Source organism: Gymnoscopelus microlampas (genome assembly GCF_963454915.1).
Source record: "Gymnoscopelus microlampas genome assembly, chromosome: 3".
NCBI lineage: Eukaryota > Metazoa > Chordata > Actinopteri > Myctophiformes > Myctophidae > Gymnoscopelus > Gymnoscopelus microlampas.
In genome coordinates, this window is record NC_139940.1 from 45918924 (window position 1) to 45929733 (window position 10810).

At 41.1% G+C, this 10810-nt stretch overlaps 1 protein-coding gene and 1 long non-coding RNA gene across 2 annotated transcripts; one reads left to right on the forward strand and one right to left on the reverse strand.

The window, feature by feature from the left end:
- Nucleotides 1–648: 648 nt before the first annotated feature.
- On the forward strand, nucleotides 649–2225 carry LOC311042381. Its single transcript, XR_014600498.1, has 5 exons — nucleotides 649–756; nucleotides 1256–1323; nucleotides 1507–1531; nucleotides 1715–1837; nucleotides 1929–2225. It is a non-coding gene; the product is annotated as an uncharacterized lncRNA (long non-coding RNA).
- Nucleotides 2226–8429: 6204 nt separating this feature from the next.
- On the reverse strand, nucleotides 8430–9092 carry LOC311041857 (ras-related protein Rab-5A-like; the record flags this gene model as incomplete). Its single annotated transcript, XM_084052342.1, has 1 exon — nucleotides 8430–9092. The coding sequence occupies one exon, from the start codon at nucleotides 9090–9092 to the stop codon at nucleotides 8430–8432; it is 663 nt and encodes a 220-aa protein (XP_083908468.1).
- Between the last annotated feature and the right edge of the window lie 1718 nt (nucleotides 9093–10810).

The window sequence follows — 10810 nt, forward strand, 5'->3', positions numbered from 1 at the left end:
CCGTGCATGTTCACATCATGTATACTTTACATTATTATTATTATTATAATGTACCGTGTATGTTCACATCATGTTTTTCTTTTTTTACATGTTGGACAAAATAGCCATTTTTTCATACATGTGTTTGGTGAGGTGGAATGCTGTGCGACTTAAGTGGAGGAATGGGAAAAGTTAGAGGACGACAGGATTAAAAAGTTGCACTCAACTTAGCTAGGTCGAAGGCCAAATTCTCACATACTGTAGTATTAGGGATGTGTTGTAAACACATTGATTAAAATAAATTAATAAATAGAGTGTAATTGTTTTGTATTTGATTTTAACAAATGTATCCATTGTATAGTTCTGATAAAGCAATCATTCCCTTTTCATACTTTTCAGGATTCAAGCCCCAGAAGGCACTCCAGAATTGCCTACAGAACAGCAAAGCGTTTCAGGGGAGGAAGCAGCAACATTTGCACTGTAAGTTCAATTTTTCTGTTAAAGCAGCTTTACAAGACTAGCTTCACCTTGACTATAGGTAGGGTAGGGTTACAAACAACTTTGTCTGATTAGTCTATTTGGAGATTCATGTTTTTTTCTTTTCAATTCCTTTAGTCATTCCTCTTTTTTTTAAATAGAATATGTGAAATCCTCAACAAAACCGGTGATGGGAAATGCTTGGATGCCAGTTTCCAGGAAAGCCATTACATCTCTATGGCTGTAAGAAGATCAATGGTCCGTATACTCGTCTCATCTGATGGAGAGCTTCGTAGAGAAGTGAGTATTCTCACACACAGATTAAGCCCATTTGTTGACTAGTGTGTGGTTAGTGGTACATTTTCACTAATGCGAACCACAACAGCATTCTGAACAATCTCATCCAGGTAATCTCGGGTGTGAACTAGGTTTAAACAGGATAGTTCAGATCATTTGAATTGGGGTTGTATGAGGTACTTATATATAGTCAGTGTATTAGCTACAGATGATGGCGGTCAGCACACTTGCATTTTAGAGAAACAGAGAGTAGCACAGACACTAAGCAAAGCAATTTACTGATGTGAGAGGGGCCAGCATCAAAATGTAGAATTTTAGCCATGTAAAAGATGGCCTACTTAAACAAATATCAGTTGTATGTACAATACAGGCTATTTAGAATAATTTAGCACAGCTAAAGGAGAGGAATGTCAAGCTAAGGTAAAGCAATAAAATATGTTTGGCCCTACTATCCAAAAAGAAATGTTAATAAAATGTCTATTGTTTTAAATTCCAACTTCAGCTACGAAGGCAAAGCTGGTGTCATCGATAGTGGATACATTTCCATGCCTGAGGGACTGTCATGGGACAGTAAGTAAAGTTAATACATTGTTACAAAACATTCCATTGTGAATCCTACTGTAATGTGAACCATTATTGGCAACTCTTAATTTCAGTGTTGCTGCTGGTTATTTCCTAATGTGTGCATGTGTGTGTTTGTGTGTGTACTTTTCTGATATCTTTCTCTACTTTATGATGCATGTTTCAACCCAGGCCAGGGAGGAGTCACATGAAAAAGGTAAAGCAAGGTGTCTTGGATTGAAATAAGGTACAAGTTGCCCTTCTATCTCAATCCAACTCATGTGACTACTGTACATTTAGGAGTGGATGTGACTATGCTTTTTGCAACAAACCGTTCTTGTAAACTTGGATGTTCATCTATCACCATTAGCTTGAGTGAATCTTTTTCTGCTCTTCACAGAATCAAATAACTGCAGACAAGCCTTGCCAAAACATGTGGCCACCACTGCAGACTGCAGATGGGACAAATTCAATCCAAGCCATAATCGAAGAGTTGCCGCATCTAGTGGACACTCAAGGCATGGTGAGGTTACATCTCACAGAATAAGTTTAGTACAGACTAAATCGATTATTGTTTGTGCCTTACACATTTTTTTGTCTTTTCCTGTCTGTAGATTTCTCATGATTTCTCGATGTTAAATCCTGAGTGTACTGGGAGATGAACCCTGAATTCTCTGCGAAGATCACTCACATGGCCGGCCAGGAAGGAGAAGACGGGTGACCTTCGCGTCAACATACAGTAGATTTGCTCTCAGCTGGTATTCACATAGAGCTCACATACTCCGGGAGCAGTATGGGTTAGCGCCCCAGCCTTGGTCTTCCGTGAGGAAGAAGCCCAACAAACAGTTGGATCATGCAGACACATTTTTTGTAATATAGCCTAATATATAAGTTGGCATAAGATATTGATAGCTAATTACAGTGACATTATTTTAATGCTGTGTAAAGGCAGGCATGTGTGTTCCACCTACATGTGCATTCACACTCATGTTCAGTAACTTTGGACACTATTTGGACTTGAGCACTACTGGGGAATTAACTCAACCTAGACTCCAGATATAGTGACTTGACTACAGCACTGGAGCTTTGGAGTTCAATTTAACCTGTCGTATCAACTTGTAATAATCTTGTTCTTTCCTCTCTTTTCTTTTCTTCTTCAGCCTGTGGCAAACCTGGTGCAGTAGCTGACCGCAGCAACCACAGAGTATCCATATGTTTTTATGCTAGGGGAGGGGCATAAGTGTTCCCAAGCTTATGTGATAATAAATGGGGCGGCCATGGCGCACCCATCTCTTTTGGGTGATGGGTGTTTTAAAGCATTTTATGTCTTCGATCTCAATTTCCCTGAAACCATGTTCCCAGGTTTGGGAGTTCATTCAGACTTTCATCTTTGACATCCCAGGCTTCCAAGATTTCAAAAATGGGTTACCCCCCACACCCCTGTTCAATGGTTCAAGTCATCCTGATGATAGTAAAGTACACTAGCTTCCAAGAGTTACCCCCCTCCAATGGTTTGAGTCTTTGTCATGTAAGCTAAGTATACTTCAAGTGCAAAAGAAAAAGGTTTTTTAATTGGTCTATTTTTTGGCCAAAGGCTTTCTGTTAGCAACATGAATGTGGGAATGTATGTCGGCATAGCATGAGATAAATGCAACATTTAGCATGTAATGACTTATGTAATGAACTAAGATCTATATGTTTTGTGGGGTAATACTATTCAACAGAGTTCAACGTGACATAAGCAATTGATAATGTAGGAAACAGCAGTCATGAACATGGCAAATGTCAAAGCACAAATGTCTATTTGTAATTCTTGTATGCACTTTTAATTTAAGCTGTCATTTATATCAGTGTGTATGTATATGTGTATAAATATATATATATGTGTGTGTGTGTGTGTGTGTGTGTGTGTGTGTGTGTGTGTGTGTGTGTGTACACACACACACACACACACACACACACACACACAGCTTTGGTGGAAAACATCGGATTGCTGCTGGACGCCCTGCCAAGGTTACAACCTGACCTGACCATGTCTACAGCCAGCCCATCTAAGAGGGCTTGAACAACACACCCAACATGATGACACAGTGATGATGTGATGACACAGTTATTGCTGATGTATACATTTCTGCAAAGAGTGGCAAATAAAGACCCTGATTTTGTAGGCTACGTGGTTGTGATGAGTTAAAGTGACCTATCTATTTGATTTATTATTTCAATAACTTCAATGACAATAGCTGTACCTTAGCATGTCAATGAATTAGAAAGATGACCCAAGACGACTCACCTCTGCATTCACATGCCATTTGAGGTACTTAATAGCTGCAATAGCAGAACATGACCCAAGATGATGAGACGATGATTAGCATGTAAATTAGAAAGATGACCCAAGACGATGATGATTGTTAGAGTGAATCACCTCTCTTTCACTTGTAGAAGTTGGAAGTAAGTATAGAAGTAACTTATTTTTGATCAAATTAGTTTTTCAATCCTGTAATCTCATTCACATAATATGGGCTCCAGCAGTAGTTAAATAGGTCTATATGGTTATACTGTATACATGCATGCATGTATGTTTTTATTCTTTTTTTAATTTGTAGAAGTGATTCTATAAATAGGCGAAGCTCTCTCTCTAAGCCTATCTAGTTTTAGTTCTCCAATAGCTGCAATAGCAGAAGCATGAGGCATGTTAATGAATTCGAAAGATGGGGCATTATATAGGCTACTCCATTCTACAGTGTTATTACGTTGGTGGCATATTATAGACCTACTTAATATTCTACAATTTATTGAAACTAAAAAGCGGCGCAATTACTTCAGACTAAACTTGCATTAGAAAATCGTCCAGAAGAGAAAAGGGGGAAATAATAATGACCCGTCCGAAGGGCCACTCTTCCTGGGTACCAGATGGGACGAGTGCCCCTCTCCCAGCTCTGGAGGTGTGCCTCCGAGCTCCAGTTGGGTCCCCTGTTGTCCCTGCCCGAGCCCCGGAGCAACTCAGCAGAGGGGGAAGAGGGGACCCCACGCTTGCCGGGTAGAGACGGTCCACGGGCCGCCCGGAGCTCCGAGGCGCACCTCCAGGGTAGGGAGGGCACTCGTCCCATCTGGTACCCAGGAAGGGTGGCCTTTCGGACGGGTCGGGCAGCTGAGCACCGGCCGACACGGGGAGCCCCGTGGACCCCTGGCCAGTCCACTGGGACCTCGGTGGAACCCCGGCTGCCACCCCCGCCACGGGGACCCCTGTGGACCCCCGGCCGTTGAAAAAAAAACTTTGAAGATGAAACGATACTTGAAAAAAAAACACTCACTTTGAAAAAAAAAAACTTGGAAAAAAATAATAATAATCTTTGAGAAAAAAAAAAATCTTTGAAAAAAAAAAAATCTTTGAAAAAAAAAAAAATCTTTGAACAAAAAAAATATTTTTCTTTGAAAAAAAAATATTTTTCCTCCTTTTCAAAGTCGTGCGCACGACTTTGAAAAAAACACTCACTTTGAAAAAAAAACTTTCTTCACTTTGAAAAAAAAACTCACTTTGAAAAAAAAAAACTTTTTCTCCTAAAAAAAAAATCATCCCTCTTTACAAAAATGTAATTCTCTAAAAAGATTATTCTATACACCCTTTAATAATTAAGCAACTATAAAAAAAAAATGTTAAACCCCCCAAAACAATCCTTCCCCTTTAAAAAAAATTCAACCCCTAAATATTTTGTTTTTATACAACATATGATTTTTTTTCCCATACCACAAAACATAAACCGCCAGCTTTTAAAAATAAAGTGACCCTTTAAAAAATGTATCTACACTTAAAACAATCTACCTAGTAATGTCCCTTCAGGGGCTCCGTACAACTTTGATGAGGCTGTGTGGTGTTATTTTAAAAACATGTTTCTTTTTTTTCTTTTCCTGAAATGTTTATATTTTGAACATACGGTAGTTGGTTTCTGTCCAACAGACAGCAGATAAATAAAAGGAATGGGGGTAAAAAATCTAACTGGTTCTTCTCAAGTCAGTCAATAAGGGAAGAGAAGTATATTGTTGGGATGATAGTAGTGAGTGACACATACAGACTTTCAAGTAGACCGGTAGATACGTGCAACATTTTAGGAAATTGTTTCTATGATAAGAGCATGCCCTAAGGAAGACCCTAGCTTATAGGGCCAGATTTGTCCCGTGGTAACCATGGCAGCCATTTTCCAAAAATGGCCGCCTTAATTACTTGAACAGAAATGTAAGGCTATACATGTATCTGATCACTCTGGGAATATCAGCATAGCAGTCTTTTACCTTTTCTTTGTTGAGTACGAGTAGAGCAACAGCCAGAAACATGATGCTACTTTTGTATATAATCTCTCCCTCAAATGATTTTACAATTGATCAGGGTATCAACCCTGGTCCAGAGATCTATTTTCTCCATTATTTATCGTTAAAGCACAACTTCACCCATTTTCATCAATATCTTCATATAATTGGTCCTCACTAATGCTCATTATAAGATGGCACCATTTCTGTCTACTCACTCTGCGTCTCATTGGTGGGCTGTTAACGGTTCGGAAACATGCCTACCAATGATCATCATCGATGGGGATTCCACGCTAACAGAAACTACAGCCTTTCTCTGCCTGGGAAGCTAATTTGTTTAAAATGATCAAACCTGCCTGAGACAGTTTATTCTTCAAACATTTGTTTAGGGGGCATTCAGATTAAATGGCATGTTTCTTAGTTGTATTTCACAATAGCCTATGTATTTTAATAAAGCCATCGAGAGAGGAAAAATCCCAGATTTGTATCTTGTATACTGTATAAAATATAATTATTTTACCTTAAGCTAGTCTGACTTACAGTATATCGCTAAACATCACCTGATGTCACTTTCGAATGCAGACTTTCTTACCTCAGAGTCTAACTTTATTCTCGCACTTAAAATTATTTTGTGAACCAATACATTATCATTCAATCAAATCGTCAAATATGGCCGCGGCGCTTGGTCAAGGACATTTGGGACCGGGGATGGCAATTGTCACCTCTCATTTGCATATTACCTAAAATTCAGTTATCTTACACTCATAGTCTGCTCCTCAGAATGATTTAGCAGATTAATCTGAATTTAGATCAGCACAAATGGGGCTATAATCCACACCCACTGTAAACCCTTTATTAATTAAATTATAATGGACAGACATTATTGTCCATGAGAGAGAGTGTGAGTATGTGTGTGTGTTTGAGAGAGTGTGTGTTTGAGAGAGAGAGAGTGAGTGAGTGAGTGAGTGAGTAATTGAGTGAGTGAGTGAGTGAGTGAGTGAGTGAGTGGACCGATCAGGGCCACATTTCTTGTGCACACTGTCACTATAGGCAAACCCAGAACCCCACAGATCTTTTTACACACGTTCTATTTTGAAATATTAACTTCTACTTGTTTTAATCACTTATAATGGAAGTCATTGAGGCTCAGATTGTCAAAAATGTGAGCCAAATGTATATGATGACATGATCATACCATAACTGAGTGATACGTCATAGATAGACAACATGAAGTCCGAGATCCACATGAAGCCACGCCGTTAATAGACTACATCTTGTTTTCTTTGTTCAAAATGTATTTCAGTATTGTTTTTGTTATTATATAATGGTAACAGCAACAGCATCCATAATGGTTGAATTCTTTTTTTTGTCTACAATTAAGTGTCCACAGCCACAGCAGAAAGGGAATGGGGGAGACCCATGATGACATTCCAGCTGTTTTGCTTTATAATGCACCAGCAAGCCGGCTAAACAGTTATTACATTGTTCCTGCAGTGCAGACAGACAGATAATAATCCAGACAGATCATTTTGTTTTTGTATTATGCTCCGTAAGAGTCAACGACAAGAATCAATCAATGATCAGCTCTACTTAAAGTATGAGGTGACAAAATGACGGTGTCAAATTATCTTAGATAATGCAGCTCCTTGCTAACCTGACTCTGATGGGGCGGTATTGAGTTCACAAGTTCACAATACAAGCTCCATCTGGGATCGCTCAGAGATTAGAGTTTACACCGACCCACGCCCAGTCGAACCAATCAGCAGCAGCTATGGGCGGGATCTTCGCGAGACCGGGTGTGACGCCATCGAGAAGCGCCTGTTGCATTGTAATTCTTTCACTATTCTTCATGGCCGCTACCACGAACAACAACACTACAAGTTGAAAAAAGGGACCGCCGTCCTGCAGTGGTTGGGCTACCAAGGTCCCAGATGGAAGTAGGTTGTGAAACAAGTGTGAAGCAAGCTTCTAACATCTGGCTCCTTGCACCCACCTTTTGTCACTGACTGCAAAAATGACCCCAAATAATCGAAGAAAGAAAGAAAAAAAAACTTGTCCCATCATATATACACCTAAAAATGTAGTCTTTCATAATCCAGGAACCATACAGCGGGAAACAATATTAAAAATCAGCCAGTGACCTATAATAATCAGAATGACCCGACTGCAACCTCAAGGCGATGGTCACACTTGTCCCAACACAGGCAATAAATACAATCAAATGGAGAAAGCTGGAGAGGCAAAGATAACTGGTAGGTCGCAGTGAGTAACAGAAGAATCAAAAAGGGTAGCAGGGGTGAGGGCAAAATGTTAAAGAGGTACTCTGGTTTCCTCCCACACCAAAAGACCTGCATGTTGATGCCAGGTCTGCTTATTATAATTTCCCCCCAAGATTTTATTTGAAAATAACAGATCTACAATCTCACAATGCGTCGCATGGCGATGCGTTGGGAGCTTGTAGATCTACTTTTTTCAAATAGCTGATGTATATGTTTAAAGTGCTCATGTGGCCCATAGTCGCTTCTTTTGGGCTTGTTTTCCTAGAGCTGGTGCCTTGTTTCTCTCACTCTCACTCCCTTGACACCAAGAGTAACTAGAGTTGGTCCCAAGCACTGCATGGTGGCTATTCAATGCGTCTTAGGATGGGTTAAATGTAGAGGACAAATTCAAATTCAAATCAAACTGCACTTCAAGGGAGCTAAGTGGCACATGTGACACGTCACATTAGTGGTGTTTCGGACATTTGCTGCACTAGTTTGCTATATACTGTACTGTGGGTTAGGAGGAGGCGAAAGGAGGGCGGGCGATCAATTTCAGTTGCAGCACAGGGACTTGGATGGCTGGCCAGCGTCCATCAAGTCCACGCCCCGGTTCCGACCGCCTTTATCCTGTGGCTGGATCTTAGGCAGTTTCCTCGCGATGGCCATGAAAATCTCGTTCACATTTTTTGTTGTTTTGGCCGACGTCTCCATGAACACCAAGGTGTTGTTGTCTGCAAACGACTGGGCGTCCTCGAAGTCCACGGTTCTGCTGCCGGCGAGGTCGGCCTTGTTGCCCGACAAAGCGATGACGATGTTGGGGCTACCTTTGCTCTTCAGCTCCTTCACCCAGCTCTTGGCCCGCGCAAAGGACTCCTGGTTTGTTATGTCGTACACCACGACGGCGGCGTGGGCCCCTCTGTAGTACATGGGCACCAGGGCGTGGTAACGCTCCTGTCCCGCAGTGTCCCAGATGTCAAACTTCACGGTGGTGTCGCCCAGGTGAAACTTCTGGGTCAGGAAGGCCGCTCCTACTGTGCTGGCCTGGAACTCGGTGAACCTGTCGTTGACAAAGCGAAGCAGCAGGCTTGATTTGCCCACCGCTGACTCGCCCAGTAGCACCAGCTTATACTGGCAGATGTTGTGCCCCATGGCGTTGGGTCCGTTGGGTCCGTTGGGTCTCGTAGCTCTTCCCAGATTGGCAGTGGCTGACGACATAGTCAACAATACCACATTGGTAGTATTTATGCACCTGTGACTTTATGGGAGTAGATAGTCTTGTTAGTCTTTTCAAGACAAGATATAACTGCGCTCATCTTTCTTTCTGAGCCACCGGTCACTACATATCTAGACTGCCGCAGTGACGTCACAGCATATGTCACTGGAGCGTTAGTGCCATATATATAACTCTATGGTCAGTGCAGTGTCATGAACCCCAATCTGTCAAGGACCCCAATGGAAACAAGGACTTTGTTGGACGGACCTTTTAGACAAAGTATTATAAACGTAATTGTGCTGTTTACATTTTTTGCCTAATAAAATATTCAATCAATCAATCAATCAATGAATGCCACGCCCAGTTGCAGGGGAGACCGGATGATGTAATAAGCAATCATTATGGAACATGAAGACATCAAAGAAAGCACCCTATTTAGATGACAAAGATACCAGTATCCGATCATACTCGCTGTTATTAGACACGTGATTAGATTACAAATATCTGCAAGCGTTGTTGTGTTGTGAACTACACAGGTACCATACATCTATAACTATGCTCCTGCTCCTTTGGCTTTCTCTTGCACTGAGTAACATGTTGGTAACATACAGATCCCGAACAATCCCAACTACCAAATCATATGATGAATGAAGAATCAAGATACCCCTAACTCTCTGAAAGGACGATTTCACCGTTTTTCAACCTATCTGCGTATAATTGGTCCTCACGAATGCCCATGATAATATGGTACCATTTTGTCTATTCGGTCGGTGACAAGTCCAGAATCCCGCCTACCAGTGACATCATTGATGGGGAATAGAAACTGCAGGCTTTCTATTCCTGGACAGCTAGAATGCTATAATGGAAGCCATTGTTCTCGCCTTAACAAAGAATGAAATGTAGATACTAGTCGGAAATCAAAATAAAACTCTAAATGATAATATAATATATGTGAGACCTGTACTATTATGTTAAGCCAATGTAGTTTTACCAAAATGCAATTTTGTTTATTATCTCCCACATAATCCCATGATTTCATTTTCACATTTTATAGGAGACATTAACATTCCTTTTATAATGGAAGTCATTGGGGCACGGATCAGACTGAAACCCTGCCCATATTTGGGTAAATGACATCATCTGAAATAAATCCTATATTAGAATTGAGGGGCGGGCAGATCTCTGATGTCACTCTGACACAGCCATAAGAATGTCCAAATATGGAGTGTGTTGTCTGACATCAATGTGTCATCATGGCATCAGCCAGCTCCATATATGGGCACAAGGACTGACACACACACACACACACACACACACACACGCACACACGCACACACGCGCACGCGCACACGCACACACACCACCTATAGACGGCTAACCTCTGCAGTGAGTGTAGGAGTGACTAACATGGCATACTTGAGTGATGTAAAAAAAAAGAAACGCTTCTAGAACCTACACACACTGCACGTTTAAAGTAGTAATTCAGTCCACCGCTAGGTGTTCGTCTTGTGCAGTACATCATCAAGAAGGTTTTATTTGTCACTAACTTATACAAATACAAGCAGCGAAATGTTGTTAAGACTTGTTTCGCAAAGAAATGGGCGGAGCAAGTCGGCAATCAGCATCAAAACATGTCAAAACAAACATACACCATATCTAAATCTAGAACTGGAGCCTCCCTCTCCTCCCCTGAAGGTATGCCGCTAGCATCAGATCCCTT